General features: G+C 43.5%; 1 protein-coding gene across 3 annotated transcripts in view; it reads left to right on the top strand.

The window, feature by feature from the left end:
- Window positions 1–23,299, top strand: part of CCNY (cyclin Y) — a 157,250-nt gene that overhangs the window by 97,027 nt on the left and 36,924 nt on the right. For all 3 annotated transcript variants that reach the window (XM_084859225.1, XM_084859224.1, XM_084859223.1), the window contains 2 exons: window positions 1,863–1,897; window positions 19,076–19,176. In XM_084859225.1, coding sequence (XP_084715351.1) covers window positions 1,863–1,897; window positions 19,076–19,176 — 136 coding nt within the window. The remainder of the gene's footprint in view (window positions 1–1,862; window positions 1,898–19,075; window positions 19,177–23,299) is intronic.

The following is a 23,299-nucleotide window of genomic DNA, read 5'->3' on the forward strand; positions in this document are numbered from 1 at the left end:
GCAGATGGACTCAAAGGGGATGGTGGAGTGAAACAGTGCTGTACCCAGTAGTCCTAGCTTATGGAGATGGCTTATGCTTTGTTTTCCATACCAAAAGCATTGGCTTGTGTGTCTACTTAGCAGAAACATTTTATTTAAGATTTGGCCAATAATAACTATTTTTGCAAGCCCATCTCCATTAATGTTTTAACCCCATTAAAAACATTTCACCAGTAGGTGCCATTCAAGTGTATCAAAAACTTCTTTGGTCTTGGGAACAAGTTCCAACCAAACCAAAGAAATGAACCATAAGTCTAGGACTGCTTAATTTAGGAAGCAGAATTTTGATATATCTTTGTTTTTAGGGTACCTATTGTTAATCTGGTACTAAAAAGGGTTAACAAAGAGTAAAGATGGCTGATTTAATCTGGGAGAGGCCTACAAGAAGAGCTCCTTGAAGACCCCAGACTCGTAACCAACTTTATATTCCAGACTCTTGACCCTTGGGCAAGAAGACCGTGAAGTTTGATTCTATACTAAATATCATTTAGTATATCATTGCTGACCATTGTTGACCTGGTGTTGAATGGGGTACGGCTACCCTTGAAAGACCAGATCCGCAGCCTGGGGGTCATTTTAGACTCTCAGCTGTCCATGGAGGCTCAAGTGTCAGCTGTGAGCCGGACAGCGCTGTATCAACTCCATCTGATACAGCGGCTGCGCCCCTTCCTTCCCGACCATCTGCTCCCATCGGTAGTACATGCCTTGGTCTCCTCTCGTTCAGACTACTGTAATGCACTCTACGTGGGGTTACCCTTGAAGACGGTTCGGAAGCTGCAGCTGGTACAGAACGCGGCGGCTCGCCTGATTAAAGGCAGCCGCCGGCGAGATCACATCACTCCAGTGCAGAAGGAGTTGCACTGGTTACCAGTTGTTTTCCGGGCCAAATTCAAGGTGTTGGTTTTGACCTTTAAAACCCTATATGGTTCCGGCCCAGCCTATCTTAAGGAGCACCTCCAGCAGCACCAGACAGGCCGCTTAACAAGATCAGCCTCGGATGGCCTTCTCTCTGTCCTGTCAGCCAGGGCAGCTAGACTGGTGGGGACGAGGGAGAGGGTCTTTTCTGTGGTGGCCCCCACTCTGTGGAACTCCCTCCCTAGGGAACTCCACCATGCCCCCACTTTAATGAGCTTCCGTCGTGCATTAAAAACGTGGTTGTTCAGGCAGGCATTTGGGGTGGGTTAGGGTATTTTAGAAAATGTTTTTATTGTAGAATTTTAGTGTTTTAAACTGTTTTATTGTACGTTTTACATCGCCCAGAGTGGCTGGGTGACCAGCCAGATGGGCGATTAATAAATTTAATAATAAATAATAAAAATAAATAATAAAATATTTCACTAACTTGCAATTCTTTTGATTTATCTTCTGTTTTTGTTGCATTCTCTTTCCCTGTAATTGGATAGAGAATTTCTAACACTCATATAACTACCATGCTATTTTCTTTGTTTTGTATTTTTCCTAAATTTTCAGCAATAAAGCTATAAATATGGTTTCATTTTACAATCTCGTCTGTAGTGATGTTCTGTGGTGATGTTTACCTGTTGGAATTAGCTTGGTTACCCACTGGGGTGCTTTGGACCCATTTGGTGCAGGTTCTGAGATTAAACAGGACCGAATTTACACCTATCACAAGCATCTCCTTATTGATTATTAGTATAGCAGTGAGTTTAAATTTAAGTTTAAGAGATGTTTCCACCCACTCTTTTTTGTTAGTTTTGTTTCACAACGGTTATAACTTTTTCTTTCTGATGATAGGTGATTCAAAAAAAGTTAATGGACATCTAATTATATAACATTTATACAACATTTTTGTGTTTTCACAGTGAGAGAAAAACGGAAGAGTCTCTATATAAATCACGTAAGTGGAAAAAAAACATTTTGGCTGAATAGCATGTTTTTGAGTATACATTATTAAATCTATTGCAAGCCACTTAGCTATCTAAATATACAGCCAGTGGAATGCCAAAGGTTACTTGGAGACTGAGAAAGAGACCTCAGTGTATTATGTGGCATAAACCTGAAGAAGCCTACGGCAATTAGACTTGCATGATACTGAATTCAAGGGAATGTGCAGAACTCCTTGTATTTAGACTGGGGATGCAATACACTTGCCCTTTTAATCCCCTCATTTAGCTACATATTAGAATGAGAGAGGAGAATGAAGATTCTTGATGTGGGAAGAGTATGGAAGAGATAGCTGTCTGCTTTAAGGCATAGCTGGAGGATACAGTAGTATGGAGTTCTACATACTTATGAAGCTGGAGATCTATGTAAATTGTGGAATTTGGGGGAATATTGATGTAAAACAGTGGAGATAGAGAAACCTGAAAAAACTATCATACTGCCTTGTAAAACAGGCCATCATCTGTTTCGATTTCACCACGCTACAGATGTGTTTTAGGCTTTTTACAGTTTTTGCACCCAAGTACAGAATATGTATAAAATATGTACCTCTGCTCAGGTATAAAATATGTACCTCTGCTCAGTACATTTTATACACATGTTCTATATTTTCACTTTTTTCAGCAATTTACATGCAAGTTGATCTTCTTCCAGTTACTACAGTTTTCTGTTTTGTCAAGGAAAGTGATTGTTCGAACGTTCACATAACATTTATAATTGAAATTGAGGTGCTTCAATTTTGCCCTTGGGGAATCTGTACCCAAGTATTAAAAGTATCCTAAGTAGTGACCCTAGGACTAGGTGACTAGGTATGCAACAGTTTGAGGATGTAAATGTTCTGTCCCCTCCCCCTGCTGTCCCCAGTTCTCAAAATGCTTCACAAGATTCAAGTCATTGGAACTTGGCTTTCTACAAAACAAGTAAATGTAGATCAAACGCAAGTGAATGAACACCAGTATTTTCTCAGTAGTGCATATGTCTTCCTGATATAAGATATTGATGGTTTTGTTGGCTCAGGAAAAAATAAATTCCTGCAGATAGGAAACACTTTAAAAACTCGGAGAGCAGCTTCTTGCATTTACTTTTTCTTGTCTCCATGTCAGAAAAAAGGTCATCCCTTAATGTGTGTATGTGCATGTGAGCAGATCTTGGGCCAAAGGCATCTCAGAACCTCTTTGGTCCATGGACTCCATCAGAAATACAGCAGCTAGCAATATCTAGCTGCTTTCGACAAAGTGCCCCATGATATCCTGATGAGCAAACTAGCTCGAAGTGGGCTAGATGAAACAACGATCCGGTGGATCCACAGTTGGCTACAGAATCGGACTCAAAGAGTGCTTATCAATGGGACCTTCTCAAGCTGGGGAGAGGTAACGAGTGGGGTACCGCAGGGCTCAGTCCTGGGCCCAGTGCTCTTCAATATTTTTATTAATGACTTGGAGGAGGAGGTGCAGGGAATGCTGATCAAATTTGCAGATGACACAAAATTGGGAGGGATAGCTAATACTTTGGAAGACAGAAACAAAATTCAAAGTGATCTGGATAGACTGGAGTGCTGGGCAGAAAACAACAGAATGGCATTTAATAGGGACAAATGCCAAGTTCTGCACCTAGGAAAAAGAAACCAAATGCACAGTTACAAGATGGGGGATACGTGGCTCAACCACACTACGAGCGAGAAGGATCTTGGAATTGTCGTCGATCACAAGCTGAATATGAGCCAACAATGTGATGTGGCTGCAAAAAAGGCAAATGCTATTTTGGGCTGCATTCATAGAAGCATCGCTTCCAAATCCCGGGAAGTACTAGTTCCCCTCTACTCAGCACTGGTTAGGCCTCATCTGGAGTACTGTGTCCAGTTCTGGGCACCACACTTTAAGAAGGATGCAGACAAGCTGGAGAGGGTTCAAAGGAGGGCAACAAAGATGATCAGGGGACTGGAAACAAAGCCTTTGAAGAGAGACTGAAAGAACTGGGCATGTTTAGCCTTGAGAAGAGAAGACTGAGGGGAGATATGATAGCGCTCTTCAAGTACTTGAAAGGTTGTCACAGAGAAGAAGGCCAGGATCTCTTCTTGATCATCCCAGAGTGCAGGACACGGAATAATGGGCTCAAGTTACAGGAAGCCAGATTCCGACTGAACATCAGGAAAAACTTCCTGAGTGTCAGAGCAATACGGCAATGGAACCAATTACCTGCGGAGGTGGTGGGCTCTCCCACACTGGAGGCCTTCAAGACGAGGCTGGACAGCCATTTGTCAGGGATGCTCTGACTTGGATTCCTGCATTGAGCAGGGGGTTGGACTCGATGGCCTTGTAGGCCCCTTCCAACCCTACTATTCTATGATTCTATGATTCTATCTTTAACTCAAAAGTTTAATAAGAAAGTCACTCCTAGTTACAACATTGGTAGCCTTCCTACAGAAAGTAAAACAATTGGGGAATCACTCATTCATTAGTAGAATTCTCTCCACCTTCACCAACGGCAGGGACTGACGCTGGGCAGATAAACAATCCTCCCACAGTTTGTCTCTGCCAAATGCAGCACCCACAGCTGCTAAATCTTTCTCTGCTGTTGCATCCTTTCCTGGGGAAAACGCTGACTCCTCCAGTCTTGAGTGGGAAAGTCCAGTGCAGCCATTTTGTAGCTTGCTCCTAAAGGGGCAATGAAGGAAGGGGGATAGAGCTCTTTTCTCCCCGATAGATTAGGCCGCCCCTGAGAAGCGGAGTTTGGCATTTCCCAGGTAAAGCGTTGTTCCTCACTCCTGGCTTGCGTCTCTCTCTCTTGCTGTCGGAGTCTGTTTGTCTCCACGTCTCTTCTCCCCCTCCTCCCCCTCTATTGCTTTCTCCTGCTTTTTATCCAGTGTCCGCCCACTTCCCCTCACCCCATCATCCTCTTCCCCTCCTCCCTCTTCCAGGTGAATCTTATCACAGTGATTAACCCAAGCCTTGAGCATGTGCCAGCTGGCGTTGCTATTCCTTTGGACTGCTGCTGCTTGCCGCTGCCCTGGCATAGCCGCCAGCCTTTGGAAGGGTGAGGGGCACCCTGGCAATGCTGTGATGGGCCTGCAGGATTCTGGGTAAGAGATGGCGAGCCCCGCCGATCCCTCACAGTGTGAACTGAAGCAGTTTTGTTTTCTATTCTGCTTGTGCACACAGTTGCTGCTTCCTCTGAGGGTCAAACTACACTTTCTGTTAAGCGCGTGTTTACAGCTTCCCACTCTTTTACAAGCAGCAGTGTGTGGGCCCTTCTGATTTGGATCAAGACTGCAGTGTTTGGAAAAGGGGGCGAAGTTAAATCTTTTCTCCCTGTACCATTTTCCCACTTAAAAATATTTAATCCATCTTGTTCTTCACCCCTGGAGATACTAGACACAGAGAACATCCATATTGCTTTAGCTTATATTTGGCTAATGCCAGGGTTAGCAGCTGAAAGTTAATACAGACTTGTGTTGGATCCACAGTCGTTCTTTTTTTTGCATAAGAGCAGTGATGCTGATTAATGAATAAATAATACCAGACATGATGAAGAAAGGAAGGAGCTTATAAGTAATCAAGATAGCTGACTCACTCCTGACAGCAATTCTGAAAAACAATTTGGCTTTCCCAAACAGCTGAGTGGTGTAACTAAGGATTCCTAGCTGGAGACAAGAGTGTACACAGTCTTTTGAAACAGGAAGTGTGCCAGTGGCTTCTCTCCTCTTAGAAAATCTGAGAACTGCATGTGAATATTTCCAGTACGTGATACTGCGAACATCTCCATCGTGGTGCCCATGGGCAGCAATGTGCCAGCAGACACTTTTCTTGGTACCTGCCAGGCTCCCTGCCCCTCCTGATTTTTATTTTCTTAAAGGTTTTAAAGTTTTTTTTTAAACTAGGAAGATTGTGTGCTGCAAAGCAAAGTGCTGCCCTCCAGCACTATGGTGGCCATTTTGTGAGAGCACCCCAACACTCTATCAAAATTCCAAATGCACCTTCTGACCCCAAAAGGTTGGGGACTTCTGGTATAATGTAATGCCCATGAATCTTTCCAGGCCATACTATGGTTATCATCCATTGCTATAGTAGATTCCATCTTACATTGTGTACTGTTAACAGGCCACCTACTCAGTTTTAAAATTTATCTGGAATAAAGACTGACATTTGTTGACCAACAAGTGCACATGTACCAAGAGGGCACTTCTATTTAGCTTGTTTTATTGTAATTTTAACATTTCATAGGCCACCCTGGGAACCTCTTGAAGGACAGGGCATGAAATAGACAAATACATAAAATATAGGAAAACAGTGTTAACAAGGATCTATTCTGTCTTAAGCAGGATACCTTTTACACCTCTGGTGTCCTATCCCAAGTCTTTGGATCTTCAGGAGAGATCCTGTTATGAGTGTCCCTGTAACCTGTTGATTGGGAGGCGAGGTGAGGAGACTGGCCATCCGATTCAGTGCCTCTTTATAGTACTATGTACCTTGTGGAACTCCCTCCAAAGGGAGGTCTGCCTAGCCAGTTGGCTCCTGGTTTTTAAGATAACAGTGAAGAGCTTTCTTGTTGACTGATACTGATTCTAAACTGTTACTGGAGTTAGATTTTGGGCTCCTTCACACGGAGTTTTTATCCTGCTATTGAGATTGCTCCTTCCTGGAAGTTTGCAGGCTCTTTAGATGATGTTGTGAACCTCCAGGGCGTCTCCTGAACTAAATGCCCTTTGTTCCATTTTTAAATAGATCGAAGATAATGAGCTATCAAATTACCCCACTTGAGTTCCCTCCGTGAAAAGAGGGAAAGCGGCAAAAAGAGGAGCGAGATCAGTGAAACATATGGAAGATTCAGATAAGGAGGAGAAGGAGGGGGTGAAAGAAAAGGAAGCAGATGTAAAGGGAGTCCGTTGTGATCCTGCATTTAAAACAGAAGCAGAAGGCCCAGTTTTAAATGCAGGATTTTAGGCTGGTGTGGAGATGCTCTTTGTGTGTTACCCTTACCGCTGTTGAATTTTGGTCTTCTGATCTTGTTTGTAAATGGTGGTTTTATTGTATGATGGTAGCTACTTCTTTTATTGTATGATGGTAACTACTGCCTTAGAAGTAAGTATTTCTAAGACAGTTTGGGAGCCTGATCTGACCGAAAACCAGATTAGGAATATAGTAAACAAAGAAAGTAAAACTCTTTAAAATGTCAGTATTTTTGTCTTTGCAATCCAATTTCACACATTACTTTGAGATGTGTGTTTGCTTTCCTGGCTGCTCCCAAGCAGCTCCAGCAATATGACTATCTTTGGCCTTGTTTTCGGTCTAGTTGCCTGGTAACATATTATACTTGCTAGGTCGGATGCCATATTGAGTGTGTGTGTGTGTGTGTGTGTGTGGCCAGAAAGCTATGCATCTACTCAGTCCATCCTAACCATGTGGGTATAACAAGATACACAAGTTACTAGAGCTATGTGGGAACAACCATGCCATTCAACGTAACTCGAAAACCTGTGTGAGATACTCTGTTCTGGCAGTTCTTCCTTGTTAGCTTTAAGTGTGCATGACATGAAGCCAGAGAAATATAGTTCCATGCCCTGCGGTCCTGTCATTTGAATAATGGCTGCCTTGTGCACTGGGGATTTTATATACTGATGGTGGTGTGCTCTGATAGCCTATGCTCTGTCATGATGATGTGGACAAGTTAGTTGTCAAAGCAGGGACAGCTGTATGAGACATGTTCCCCTTCCCACTGAAGTCGTTGGGAAGGAAATTCTTTGCACTGGGTCTGGAATAAAATTCTACTGTCAACAGGGTTGAGGCTGTGGATTGAAGAAATACAGGATATAGCATAAGCATGCTTCTCTTATGTGCTGCCCACAACTTTGCCCAATTTCAGTTGTTCCACTGGTGTATCTGGGATATTTCACTAGAGTCATGGCGGCCTCCTGTTCCACCAGCATACTGGAATTTTGCCAAATCCTAAAGTCTTTCAGAATGTAGATCTTGAGTATAGGATTGTGTTTTAATCACTTTTCTGCATTGTTAAGTTTTGCTTTCTAAACTAGTGCAGTTTGTTATTAACCACACCAGTGTTAATTTATTTTATTTATTTATTAATTAAATTTATTAATCGCCCATCTGACTGGTCACCCAGCCACTCTGGGCGATGTACAACCCACCATAAAACAATTTAAAACAATAAAATTTTACCATAAAATTTTTTTTTAAATACCCTAGCCCACCCCAAATGCCTGCCTGAACAACCACGTTTTTAATGCACGACGGAAGCTCATTAAAGAGGGGGCATGACGGAGTTCCCTAGGGAGGGAGTTCCACAGAGTGGGGGCCACCACAGAGAAGGCCCTCTCCCTCGTCCCCACCAGTCTAGCTGTCCTGGCTGATGGGACAGAGAGAAGGCCATCCGAGGCTGATCTTGTTAAGCGGCCTGTCTGGTGTTGCTGGAGGCACTCCTTAAGATAGGCTGGGCCGGAACCATATAGGGTTTTAAAGGTCAAAACCAACACCTTGAATTTGGCCCGGAAAACAACTGGTAACCAGTGCAACTCCTTCAGCACTGGAGTGATGTGATCTCGCCGGCGGCTGCCTTTAATCAGGCGAGCCGCCGCATTCTGTACCAGCTGCAGTTTCCGAACCGTCTTCAAGGGTAACCCCACGTAGAGCGCATTACAGTAGTCCAAACGAGAGGAGACCAGGGCATGTACTACCGATGGGAGCAGATGGTCGGGAAGGAAGGGGCGCAGCCGCCGTATCAGATGGAGTTGATACAGCGCTGTCCGGCTCACAGCTGACACCTGAGCCTCCATGGACAGCTGGGAGTCCAAAATGACCCCCAGGCTGCGGACCTGGTCTTTCAAGGGTAGCCGTACCCCATTCAACACCAGGTCAACATCCCCCAGCCTCCTCTTGTCTCCCACCAAAAGTACCTCGGTCTTTTCAGGGTTGAGCTTCAGCTTATTCCTCCCCATCCAGCCACTCACCGTCTCCAGACATTTGGACAGGGATTCTACGGCCAACCTTGGTGAAGATTTGAATGAGAGGTAGAGCTGCGTGTCATCCGCATATTGATGACACTGCACCCCAAACCTCCTGATGATAGCCCCCAGCGGCTTCACATAGATGTTAAATAGCATCGGGGAGAGGATGGAACCCTGTGGCACCCCACAAGTAAGTGGCCACGGGTCCGAAACCTCCTCTCCCAGTGCTACCCTCTGGTACCTGCCGGAGAGGAAGGACCGGAACCACCGCAATACAGTGTCTCCAATGCCCAACCCCTCCAGGCGGTCCAGGAGGATACCGTGGTCAACGGTATCAAAAGCTGCTGAGAGGTCGAGGAGAACAAGGAAGGAGCATTCACCCTTATCCAGAGCCCTTCTCATATCATCCACCAAGGCGACCAAGGCCGTTTCTGTCCCATGCCCAGGCCTGAAGCCCGACTGAAATGGGTCTAGATAATCAGTTTTTTCCAAGTGTGCCTTCAACTGCACCGCCACCACCCGCTCAATCACCTTGCCCAAAAATGGCAGATTTAAGAACTGAATCAGCTAATTAAATAAAAAGACTGCAGAATATCATTGGAGCTTTGTAGAAAACAGTAACTTTTGCTGCTGACTTTAAGATTTTTATGCCTGCATTTATTTGTATTATGTTGGTAATCTATATGCAGCAGTGACTAATGCATTAATCAGTGTATTGGCTTAATCGATAAATGCATCCAGCCTTACCAAGAGCATGCATCACATGCTTTTGGGATTTGGGGTATTCAACGTAAGAAAACTTACTAAAGTTTTACACTTACTAAGTGTACTTTAAAAATGGGCACCCAAAATCAGAAGGCAACGGTCTTGGGTTGTTTTTTTTAATGCTATGAGTAAGAAAAGTAATGAGTAAAAAGTTTGTTCTGTCCAAATAAAATAGTTTGTCTTTGACAATAATGGACATAGATACACAAGTAGTTTTTCCCTATACCAGTAAACATTTAGTGCTAGTTGCTGTATTATTTCATGAAAACTTTTTATTGAAAACTTTTAAATACATACATAACAACGACTGATATGACATCAGTTCTTATAGTTACTGCAATAACTAATAGGAAAAAAGTGAACACACAGAGTGTGTGTGTGTGTGTGTGCGTGCTTAGGGCGGGGGGATAACAATAGTATGTATGGTTTAGTAAATATGGCGATTTGTGTGTGTGTGGCACTTAGATATATAATTTAAAATCAAGGAACAAACATTTTAGATTTCACATGTTAAAATAGAGAGATGTATTTATGTTTCATTGGTGTATTGATTTTGGTTTTTGGAATTAAATACAAGAAGCAGAAAAGAGAGCAATTGTTGACTGCCTTGACTTTTGGTGGCATGTATTCAACAGGTTGCTTCGAGTATAATAATGATTTTCCAAACTTTATTCATCTATTCTCTGCATAAATGCAATTTGGGGTGTGGGGGTGATGTATCCATCTAATTGGCCATGTAATTTTGACTTGTAAAAATGAACAAAGCAATTTCCGATTCTTATCTTGTTCCAAGATCATTTTTTTAAAGCAAAATGCAAACACCCAGTGTACACTGAGCGTTAGCCTAATGGCTCTTTACATGTCACTCTGGGTATGGTATAGTTCATGCAGCCAGTGTGTTGAATGTCTTCGCAAATGGTCAGTTTTGCTTCTCATTATAGGTTTTTCTCTTAGGCAAATGATTCTTTTAAGTACCCAGAACACAACCACAATACTCAAGTAGATGGTCTTTTAGGTAGTGCTTTAAGCTATAAATAGAGAATAGGGTTGCTTCCAGATTTAGTCATACTTGGAGTAGACCCATTGTGAAAACAATAAAATGTCTTCTGGCACCTTAAAGACTAATACATTTATTGTTGCATGGATGAAAGCCAATTTCAAACTCTTGTCTCATTGAATAAAGTATATCATAATTGGAAACTACTTTGTGGCTTTGAGCAGATATCCCCCAGCACCACCTCCTGAGACCAGCCCTCTAGGAAGGACCAGAGCCGCTATAACACCATGCTCCCAAGCTATATCACAGCAAGCTGCCCAGAAGGATACCATGGTAAAGTTGATATCAAATGCTGCTGAGAGGTCCAGCAGTACCAAGAGGGACACACTCCCTCTGTCCAGTTCCTGACATAGGTCATCCATCAAGGCAACCTAAGCAGTCTTGGTCCCGAAACTGGGCCAAAAGCTGAACTGAAATGGATCTGCCTCATTCAGGGAAATCTGGAGCTAAGAGGCTACCTCATGCTTAGCACCTTGCCCCAAAATGGAATATTACAGACTGATTGGAAATTCTCCTATATAGTAGGATTCAGGGAGGGTTTTTCCAATACAGGTCTCACTACAACCTCTTTTAACTATGCCGGGAGCGACCACACCTTCCCACAACGAGGCAGTTATGACTCACGCCACCCACTTTACCAGTCCACCTCTGGGCTGCTCTTATTAGCCAGGATGGGCAAGAGTTAAGTAGTTGGCCTCACCTCTTCAAGGATCCTGTACATAGCCTGAAGCCGCACAAGTTGAAACATATCAAGCCTAACTGGACAAGCAGGTGTCATTGGTACATACACTGGTACTGGTCTAACTGCAGCATTTAAGTTGGTATGGATATGACAAACTTTATCTGCGAAGTGCCTAGCAAATTGGTCACAGTGAGCTATTGAGCAGTCCTTCCCTCCACCTTGTGGGCTAAGACGTAAGAGCCCACTAACTGCTCAGAACAGCCCTGCTATCCAACTCTGAGAAAACACAATGGTGGTAGAAAAATAAGATTTCTTTGTCGCCATCTTCACCACTGATTAGGTGACTCTAAAATGAGCTTTAGCCTGTATTTGATTAGATTCATAATGAGTCTTCTACCTCAGTTGCTCTGGTTGACTTCTCTGCTGTTTAATTGCTGTCAGCCCCTGAGATCACCAAGGAATTAACTTAGCTCCACAACCAGATAAAGGATGTTCAGGAGCAATGGTGTAAACCACCCAGGCCTTATCCCCACTTCAGAGGTCAGCCAGGGCTTTGACATCACAGGAAAATTCCCAAGAGCCTTCAGAAAACCATTCAGACCTATCGTTTCCTTCGGTTGACCACCTCAATAGGTTCCCTACCACTGTGATGGTCTGGGGTGCCAATGAACCTGAACCTGACCAGGTAGTGATATGTCCATGACAATGAAACTATATTCAGTTCTCCTATCCCCAGATGACCCTCCCATCTAGCACAGAAAACAAAGTCCACAGCATATCCAGCTGAATGTGTGCAGCTAGAAATGATCTGGAACAGGCCCATGGTTACCATGCAGTCATTAATTTCTGAACTGCTCCTGACAGGGAGGGCTAGGTATGGACATGTTGAAGCCCTCCAGAATAACCAGCCTGGGTGATTCCAGTATCACCCCCAAGACCATACTGGCCAACTCAGGCAGGGAGACTAATGGGCAGAGGGGTGGTTGGCACACCAACAGAATCCTTATTTTGTCCCAAGCACCCAACTGTAGTAATGCATATTCAAAACATAGTGAAGACTGGTTGGTGCACCTTGTCTAGGCAATGGGATCCTATGTTTGGAATCAGAATTTTTATTTTAACTGTTGCTTGTTTTGTCTCTCCAAGCCTTTTCATATCCCTTTTCAATCTCCCTGGGTTTTGATACGATCATCAGTTGCTATTCGGCTTTCAATATTTTGGGGTTTAGAAATCAACCCCCGCCCAGCCTCCCCCCCCCGCAACCCCCCCAATCCCTGTTAACATTAGGATAAAATTGTCAGTCACACAGGAATTTATGAACAGCTAAGTGAACTACAAGCACTTCTGAACTTGTACATTTTTCATCTCTTCTCAGTGACTCTCAGCTGCAGGCTTTTCTGGTTTTGATAAGAGCTATTTTGTTGAAGATTAGAGCTGTTCAAACGTTTTCCCTTCTCAAAAATAAAATAACAGTAGCAACAGAACTAAACAGCAGGGGTTTGAAAGTTCAGAAAGGAAGCAGAGGTGAGATTGTGTGCCAAACAGCAGGAGCTGTATTTCTTCAGAACTCCAATGTGTTGAGGCAAAGGCACAGCAAAAAAATGCCTGAGGCAGGAATAGAAGGACTTTGGTTCCTGGTCATTTCCTTTGTGTTTTTGAAGGCCATTTGAAGGAGGGGTGGTGGTGGTGGAAGAAGAGAAGAGATCATTCTGTTTTCCAAGCAAAGCCTTTTTCTTAGTTCCTGGTTAATGCAACATGATCCTCAGAAAGCATTCATTTTCTTCACCTGCTATCGCCACCTGCTAACAATAGCTTGTAATCCTGAGGCCCTGTTCAGACAGTACTTTATGGGCTGAAATCTCAACCTTATAAGAGGTTTGGGCTCTTGTGTGGCTCCTCTGCCCCATGTGGTACTGCAGAAAGTAACGGGTGAGGGTGCTTTTGTCCAGGTTGGCTGGGAGAGTCAAGGTCCAAAGTGGTGGCAGGGTCATAGAGCCCCAAGATGAGGAGGGAGCCAGGTGGAGGCCAAAAGCAAGGAGTGTAGTTCAAGGCAGGCAGCCTGTCAGGTTCAAGAGGCAGAGAGTTGGCAAAAGGCTGGAAAGCATCTTCTCACTAGGGTATAAGTTGTTGAAACTAAAGAGCACTCCCCAAAACTGAGGCATTATAGTATCAGGCACTGTATTGGTTTGATAGATTGGCTGGTGGGTCTTGTACATGGATCCCTCCAGTTCAGGGATGGGCAGATGGAAGGTCTGGATCTACTGGTAGATTTCTCGGTGATTTGCAGTAGATTGGCAGGGATTTCTGACTCCCAGTTATTTAACAATAGCAGCAACTAAGTGACTCCTTCTACCCCTCCATACATTATACTGCTGAAATAAAGAATGTTTGGGGTAACCAGGAGTGGATTTTTGTGTATGGAAGCGCTGTGAACTCCATTCAGTTTTGGTACTCTACTCAAAACATTCCTAGGCTCAGAATTCTTTAATTCTAAGTGTATGTCTTAAAATTACACTTAGACTAGGCGCCGGTAGATGGATGTTGGGCTTCTAGTTAAAAACAACAAACTAGATCCTGCAAGCCTGAGGTTTGCCCGCTCCTACTCTTGATAACCCAGTTCAGCCCATAATTCCTTCAGCAGACAACGCTGTCTCACCAGCACAGGAGTGGAAGATGCTGGAGGCTGCCAGGACTACTGATTTGAGACCCCTGATGTTTTCTAGCTTTAGGTGGAGCTGTCATTGCTGATAGCAAAGGCTTGATCTAACTTTGTTCCCATCTCAGCTGCACAAGACTGTACTTGTCCCCCTGGCGCTGGCCTTATGATCTGTACTTCCACCCTTTTCAAACCTGGGGTACATCACTTGTTATTTTCTCCACATGGAAGAAGACATGAACACATCCAAGGCTCTTACTAAGTTGAGAATTCTCCCCGCCTTCACCATCATTGCCACCTGTGCCACAAGCTGAATAGGGCCAGACTTTTCAGACATGAGATCTGGATTAGATGGACCTTTGGTCTGATCCAGTGGTATCCTTATATTCCTGAATGATGTGGGAAGTGTGTTTCTCCTGGAGACAAGAACCCTGAATTCCTGAGCAACTTCTGTTTTCTTTTATACCAGGTTTTTTTGCAAACTAATGGGGCTGTCTCCAACCTGGGGGGCGGGGGTTGGCATGAGGCCCTCTGGTGATTTCCCCTTCATGCATAGAGGCAGCCAACCCTGCCCCCTCCTATTTCTATTAGATGCACAGGGTGCCATGGACTTACCAGTAGCCACAGCGAAGTAGGAGGGTGGTGGTAATGGGCAATTACAATAATGGCTGCCTGGCACTTTTTGGAGCACCAGAAAAGAGGACCCAGGAAAGTGGCAGCAGCAGCAGGGGGCCATGACCGCTGTCTGAGGGTGCCACCTGCTAACACTAGACCTGAGCCTGATGAGCACATGGAATACTGTGTACAGTTCTGGTCACCACACCTAAAAGCAATATTGTAGAAGTGGAAAAAGTGCAGAAAAGGGCAACTAAAATGATCAAGGGGCTGGAGCATCTCCCCCATGTGAGAAAGTTACAACAGCTGGGATTGTTTAGCTTGGAAAAAAGTAGGGTGAGGGGAGACATGATAGAGGTGTACAAAATTATGTATGGTGTAGAGAATGTGGATAGGGAGACATTTTTCTCCCCCTCTCAAAATTTTAGAACCCGGGGTCATTCCATGAAGCTGATTGGTAGGAGATTCAGGGCAGATAAAAGGAAGTCCTTTCTTCACACAGCACATAGTTAAACTATGGAATTCACTTCCACAAGATGTAGCAATGGCCACCCATTTGGATGGCTTTAAAAGGGTGTTAGACAAATTCCTGGAGGAGATGTCTATCAGTGGCTACTAGTCCTGTGGCTATGTGCTGCCTCCAGTATGCCTATGTATAGCAGTCACTGGGGAACTTGGGCAGGAGGGTGCTGTTGCACTTGTGTTCTGCTTGTGGTCTTCCCATAGGCAGCTGGTTGGCCACTGTGTGAACAGAATGCTGGACTAGATGGACCCTTGGTCTAATCCAGCAGGGTTCTTCTTATATTCTTAAGACAAGTTTTTAGTTTGCAGTAGGTACCCATCCAGCACACATGAGCTGAACTGGAGCCACAGCTGCCTCCATAGTCTTCTGTTGGCTCTCCTGTAGGCAGTCCTTGTTATGCATTGAGTTGTTGTTGTTATTATTATATTTTGAAAAGGGATTTCAAAGGAGAAGGGATCTAAAGGAGCGTGGAGATGGTGATGGTGATGATGATGATTGTAGTTGAGCAGCCGACATCCTCTCTTCATCCTATCAGATTTACTGAGCCTGGAAGCAATTTTCTCAGAAGCCTTGAAAACTCACAGCAACTTTTGCAAGGGGGCTTTGGAGTTGCCTCTGGAGCATTACTACTTGGATCCATGGAGAAAAGTTAGTACTAGTTTAGAAGTTCCCTGGCAAGCTGAAAAGGGAAGAAATAAGAAGTGGAAGCTTAAAGGCTCTGGAGGAGCAATTCCCTGTAAATCTCCGTAATTGTTTTGGATTAAATAGCAGCTGTCTTAGTGCCCACAGTTTCACACCAACTTATTTTAGAGTCTTCGCAGATCGGTTTGTGTTTTTTCTCTTTCTTCTCTTTTTCTTTATCCTCAGTAAGTGGATGGTGCATCTGCAGACAGTATAAGTTGCTCTTCCCACCCATCACCATATTGTAATTCCAGAACTGCTTTCTCTTGTCCTTCCAAATGCAGAGATAACATGCACTTTTGGAAGGTAATGTAGAAAAGCCAATTTAGAGGTGCTGAGCTACCTTAGAACTATGCAGACATGTCAGAAATAAATGCTGTTGTGTTTCTCGAGGATATGTATGCCATTAGCTCTCATTCAGTTGAAATATCTTCTACATGTCACAGTGCTGTTTATCTTAAATCAGTGCTTCTCAAATTATAGAGAGGGCATGAGGTTCCAGGGTGGGATAGGATCAATGGCGTAGTGGAGCTAGGGCTCACAGGATTTACTTTGATTAGCAGGGGCAATGACATCATCTTCACCTCCCCCCCCCCCGCCCCCATGTTCTGTTCTCTCCTCTCTGAGCTTGTCTACAATCCTCCCAGTAGCTGAGAGAAAATGGATTTTCCCAACAACAATATATTGTTGTCTACTGTCCTTATTGTAATGCAGATATTTGGGGGTGGCTTGGTCTTGAATGGGTAATTAAGACCCATTAGCCTTATATCATGCAACACACATGGGGATGTGGCTGTGGACTTCAAAATTTACCACTACATCACTGGATAGGATCCTGAGGCAGGTGAAACCTTTTTCTCTCCCCCTCACCCCCATCAGCCATGACAAAGGTAGACTGAAGGCTTTCCCCCCTACAGGGACTCCCACTGTTTCACATTAGATTTGTAGGAATGATTGTATCCCCTCTAATCAGAACAAATGCTGTTTTTTCCCCCCTACTAATGATGGTTCTACATATGTGGTTTTGGGATGACATTAAAAATGTCCTGTTCTGTTATATTTCTAACACCAGGGTTGGATTACTATGCCAGTTGACAGATCTTCACATGCAGCAGCAGGAGGCTACATGTATCTGTGCATGAGACACTCTGCATGTTTGCCTGTGGGACATATGATTGGTCTTTGGTTGGAGAGTTCCAAAAGGAGGGGCCCACGTTCAAAATGGTTGAGAAAACCCTTATAAAGGGTGCAATCCTATGCATGTTCAGACGGAAAAATGTCCTAGAACCACCAGCATCCCCCACTTAGCATGGCTGGCTGGGGTATGCTGGGAGTTGTAGGACTTTTTCATCTAAACATGCATAGAATTGGAGCCTAAATTATCCATAACTGGTATGTTTCCTTACAAGTGTCAAGAATTGTGAGTGAATAGGAGTGCAGTCCTATACGTGCTTACCTGGAAGTAAGTCCCATTGAACTTAATAGGACTTACTTTTTAGTAGATACACATGGGATTGCAGTGTATATATTTAACACAGCAGTTTTAGCATGGCATTGGCTGGCTGAGGGCTCATCTGGTTGGCATTGTTGAGTGTGCATCAGACAGTTGCAGGTTCTTGCCCTGCTGGGAGAGGAAACGAAGAAGCGCTGTACCTTTAGCGAGGAACTGTAGTTCATTGGTTGGGCAAACGCTTTGCATGTATAAGATCCCAGGTTCAACTGTCGGCATCTCCGTTTCAGTTACCTCCAATAGTAAGAGTTGAGAGAGACATTTGAATTCTTGGTGAACTGCTACCCAATAGGGTGGGCAATACTGGCTTAGGTAGACCAGTGGTCCAATTTCACTTGTCAGCTGCATATGATTTCAGTGTGTATGTTGGAATTATTATTATTAAGCTTCTGATGAGATTTGAGTTCAGCAGCTTGCCAGCTTACTCTGTATTTCCTTCTCTTGGGAATGAATATCTTGGCTCTAAATGCTTAAATATGTAAGGTGACGGATGGTGGGGCAGATGTTGTAAAGCACCTTTTCCTTCTTTAGTACCACATAATAGATATTTTTACAACATTTTCGCACCATTCTGTGATTGTTTAGGTATTGATTAGTGCACAGCTCCACAATTAGACCTGGTTCACCACTTATACATTTAGTAATAATGGTGTCTCAGTCAGTGTGGATTAGAGTAGGTGATCTCTTTTAGGCACATTATTACTATTCTGCGTTCCCTCATCCTGTTATGTACATTGCCTGACATATTGTTGGTCCTGGAGTAAATGTTAAGATGATGAAGTAGCAGTGCCCCCATTCTGCTTCTCTTAGGGCTCAATCCTATGCATGTTTAGACAGAAAAAAGTCCTACAATTCCCAGCATTCCCCAGCCAGTCCTGTTGTCTGAGGAATGCTGGGAGTTATAGGACTTTTTTTCCTATCTAAACATGCATAGGATTGTGCCCTTAGCCAGTCATTTTGGGATGGGGTGGTGGGAAGCGAGAAAAGAGGGCTGATGACATTGACATTAACAATTATACTCCATATAGTATCAATCCATAGCTGTATAATTTGGGCATCAATCCCTCCGTATTCACTTTTTGTTAAGTGGGAAGGCTGAAGAAAACCAAATCAAGAACCTGCTTAAAATGCACCTGCCAGGAACATGCTTTTGTTGGCTTCTGAAGGCAGGGGTCAACAAAATGGGCACCTTCAAGACTACATCCCTTTGGTGTACAAATCTTGTAGGTTGATTTCAAATCTTCCATTCTTTGGTCTGATAGAGGAGGTTGGATATAGTGCAGTGATGTCTGAAGAATGTTAATGTCCTTGGTGCTTATGATCTGATTTAGAATGGAAGTGTGGTGTATGCTTTTTATCTATGACACCCCCCCAACTTGGTTGTATCCAGTCTCTATCCTTTTAAGAATAAATTTGTTCAAAACATATTGTTCAAATTTGCATTTACATATGCTTTATGATTGTCTTCGGATTGTTCTTTGTAGTTGAGCCACTAACAAGCTGTCATTTCTATGGGATTTGTGAGATACCCAAGCTTCCCCGCTACCCCCAAAGCCCTGTTGACTTTAATGTGTCCACCATGTGTGTGTAAGAGACAGAGAGGAACTGTTTACTGTGTTGTCCAAGAAAGAAAAGTCCTCTGGTATCACGTGACTACCACTGTTCTTCTTGTATGTTTGTTTTCTAGCATCCTCCTGGTCAATTGAGAAGGAAATACAGTTCCTGTTCTACTATTTTCCTGGATGACAGCACAGTCAGTCAGCCCAACCTCAAGTATACAATTAAATGGTGGGTATGGCTGCATTCCTTTGCTCAAAGAAATGTTGTTTTTAATTATTTCTGAATAATTGCTTCTAACAAAGGCATTCCAAAAGAGGAAGGTGGAGTTAAACAAATGGCCAGGTCTCCTGGCATTGTTCCATGGGATTCTGCATAAGTACTGTTGATTACAGTGACAGATCTCATGTATCTGTATCAGTGGAATGATTCTGACTAACAGCTAGAAGGAAAGGGGAATAATATGCATCTTTCCTGGGCTGCTTTTTCAACCTAAAATATAGACATGTATGTGGGATTGCTTCTTACGCTATGCTGTTGGCACAGGCCCCTGCAATACTGTAGGGTAATGGGAGAAGCTGTGGACTACGGTCACTCCCTGAAAATGTTGATTACTGCTCGTTAGTGCTTGCATAATGTAGGAATGGGGCCATAAATGTATTGACATAGTTCCAGCTTTGTTAATCTTGAGCTTTGTTGCTAGCCATCCCTTGTCATCTGCTCTCTTATACATATTGTGGCAAGATTGCAGTGAAAGTTTTCAGATATGTCACTGAAGGACGAACTGTACACTGGCTGGTTTGCTTTGACTTGAAGCACTCCAGTAATAATTCTCATACTTGTTTGCTTGTTCAGATCCTGCCTGAATGTCTGAAGTCAAAATTTGGATGCTATGGACAGATTTTTCATCATCTGTGCAAACTTTTCATATGTATTTGGATCTGTGCGTACTGCAATCCATGAGTCTCTAAATATCCGTGGCATTCACTATACTTTTCAAGTTTATTTTGAAAAGTTGAGATTCAGTCTGGCAACTACCATGGCATTCAAGTGCTAATATAGTTCTTTATAAAAATGGTGAGAACTTTCAGAAGAGTCAAAATAACCCTCTTACGTCCTTCCATTTTTTTCCAGTTATTTGTCCCAACAGCCTTTGAAATCTCATGAAAGGCAACTTGTGATGCATCAGAGAAATGGTGGTTTTCTTGTAAAAGTCCTTCTGAAGGGAAATTCTAGAACCACATCATACTTTGATCTGTCTTTCATGTTTATATAAATATATGTATACGACACACTGGTGGGAAGTCACAAGTTCAAATAAGGCTAGCAAACAATGAATCGCTGATAACAAGTTGTCAACAAGTAGAGACAATAAAATTCCTTAACTTTTAAAAAGTATTTCTTAATCTCCTTCAGAATGTATACTTAGGGCAGTAGCTTGTCTGCAAATGTTAATACACCTACTACATCTATGTCCCTTCCAAGTCCTACTGCTTTCCCCTATTTTGCTTGTAGGTGGCCTCTTTTCCTTTTCTATATTTAGGTCAAAAGCCTATGCATGTTTAGACAGAAAAATGCCTACATCTCACAGCATTTTTTCTGGGAGTTGTAGCACTTTTTTCTGTCTAAACATGCATAGGATTAAACCCTTAATTGTTAAAAAAACTTTTCCCATTGCTGATAGTCTTTTACCAAGTACACTCCCTGTTGCTGGTCTTTCTATTGTCTCACCATTTCACTAAATTCACAATGTCTCTACTAAAATTGTTTGTTCTTGGTGCAAGTATGTTGTTGTTGTTCAGTCGTTCAGTCGTGTCCGACTCTTCGTGACCCCATGGACCATAGCACGCCAGGCCTTCCTGTCCTGCGCTCTCTCCTGGAGCGTGCTCAAGTTCATATTCATTGCATCCGTGATGCTATCTAGCCATCTCATCCTCTGCCGTCCCCTTCTCCTTTTGCCTTCCGTCTTTCCCAGCATCAGGGTCTTTTCCAGGGAGTTTTCTCTTCGCATTAGGTGGCCAAAATATTTCAGCTTCAGCTTCAGGATCTGTCCTTCCAATGAGCACTCAGGGTTGATTTCCTTTAGGATGGACTGATTTGACCTCCTTGCAGTCCAGGGGACTCGTAAGAGTCTTCTCCAGCACCACAGTTCGAAAGCATCGATTCTTCGGCGCTCAGCCTTCCTTATAGTCCAGCTCTCACAGCCATACATTACTACTGGGAAAACCATAGCTTTGATTAGACGGACCTTTGTCGGCAAGGTGATGTCTCTGCTTCTTACTATGCTGTCTAGGTTTGCCATAGCTTTCCTCCCAAGGAGCAAGCGTCTTTTAATTTCATGGCTACAGTCACCGTCTGCGGTGATCTTGGAGCCCAAGAAAGTAAAATCTGTCACTGCTTCCATTTCTTCCCCTTCTATATGCCAGGAAGTGATGGGGCCAGATGCCATGATCTTCGTTTTTTTAATGTTGAGTTTCAAACCAGCTTTTGCACTCTCCTCTTTCACCCTCAACAAGAGGCTCTTGAGATCCTCTTCGCTTTCTGCCATTAGGGTGGTATCGTCTGCATATCGGAGGTTGTTGATAATTCTCCCGGCAATCTTAATTCCGACCTCTGATTCATCCAACCCGGCATTTCTCATGATGTACTCTGCATATAAGTTAAATAAGCAGGGTGACAATATGCAGCCTTGTCGTACTCCTTTCCCAATTTTGAACCACTCGGTTGTTCCATGTCTGGTTCTTACTGTTGCTTCTTGACCCTCGTACAGGTTTCTCAGGAGACAGGTAAGGTGGTCTGGTACTCCCATCACTTTAAGAATTTGCCACAGTTTGTTGTGATCCACACAATCAAAGGCTTTAGCGTAGTCAATGAAGCAGAAATAGACGTTTTTCTGGAATTCTCTTGCTTTCTCCATGATGCAGCGAATGTTGGCGATTTGATCTCTAGTTCCTCTGCCTCTTCGAAACCCAGCTTGTACTTCCGGTAGTTCTCGGTTCGCATACTGCTGAAGCCTAGCTTGTAGGATTTTGAGCATCACCTTGCTGGCATGTGAAATGAGCGCAATTATACGGTAGTTTGAACACTCTTTGGCGTTGCCGTTCTTTGGAATTGGAATGTAAACTGACCTTTTCCAGTCTTGTGGCCACTGTTGAGTGTTCCAGATTTGTTGGCATATTGAATGCAGCACTTTAACAGCATCATCTTTTAGGATTTTAAATAGCTCGGCTGGAATACTGTCATCTCCGCTAGCTTTGTTGTTACTAATGCTTCCTAAGGCCCACTTGATTTCACTCTCTAGGATGTCCGGCTCAAGTTCAGTGACCGCACTGTCATGGCTATCAGGGACATTCAGATCTTTCCTGTATAGTTCTTCTGTGTATTCTTGCCACCTCTTCTTAATCTCATCTGCTTCTGTTAGGTCCCTGCCTTCTTTGTCCTTTATCATGCCCGTCTTTGCACAAAACGTTCCCTTGAGATCTCCAATTTTCTTGAAGAGATCTCTAGTCTTTCCCATTCTGTTGTTTTCCTCGATTTCTTTACATTGTTCATTTAAGAAGGCCTTCTTGTCTCTCCTTGCTATTCTCTGGAACTCTGCATTCAGTTGGGTATATCTTCCCCTTTCTCCCTTGCTTTTCGCTTCCCTTCTTTCGTGAGCTACTTGTAAAGCCTCATCAGACAGCCACTTGGCTTTCTTGCATTTCTTTTTCTTTGGGACGGATTTCGTTGCTGCCTCCTGAACAATGTTACGGACCTCCGTCCATAGTTCCTCAGGCACTCTGTCTATCAGGTCTAATCCCTGAAATCTATTCCTCACCTCCACTGTATATTCATCAGGGATATGATTTAGGTCATACCTGAACGGTTTAGTGGTTTTCCCTACGTTCTTCAATTTAAGCAGAAATTTTGCAAGAAGCAGCTCATGATCTGAGCCACAGTCAGCTCCAGGTCTTGTTTTTACTGACTGTATGGAGCTTCTCCATCTTTGGCTGCAAATGACATAATCAATCTGATTTCGATATTGACCATCTGGTGACGTCCATGTGTAGAGTCGCCTCTTGTGCTGTTGGAAAAGAGTGTTTGCTATGATCAGCATGTTCTCTTGGCAAAACTCTATTAGCTTTTGTCCTGCTTCATTTTGTACACCAAGGCCATGCTTGCCTGTTATCCCAGTGATTTCTTGACTTCCTACTTTAGCATTCCAATCCCCTATGATGAAGAGGACATCTTTTTTTGGTGTTAGTTCTAGAAGGTGTTGTAGGTCTTCATAGAACCGATCAACCTCAGCTTCTTCAGCCTCAGTGGTTGGGGCATAGACTTGAATTACTGTGATGTTGAATGGTTTGCCTTGGAT

The sequence above is a fragment of the Heloderma suspectum genome, chromosome 5 (genome assembly GCF_057233095.1).
Source record: "Heloderma suspectum isolate Gila_16-S chromosome 5, 16-S_ref, whole genome shotgun sequence".
NCBI classification, from domain to species: domain Eukaryota; kingdom Metazoa; phylum Chordata; class Lepidosauria; order Squamata; family Helodermatidae; genus Heloderma; species Heloderma suspectum.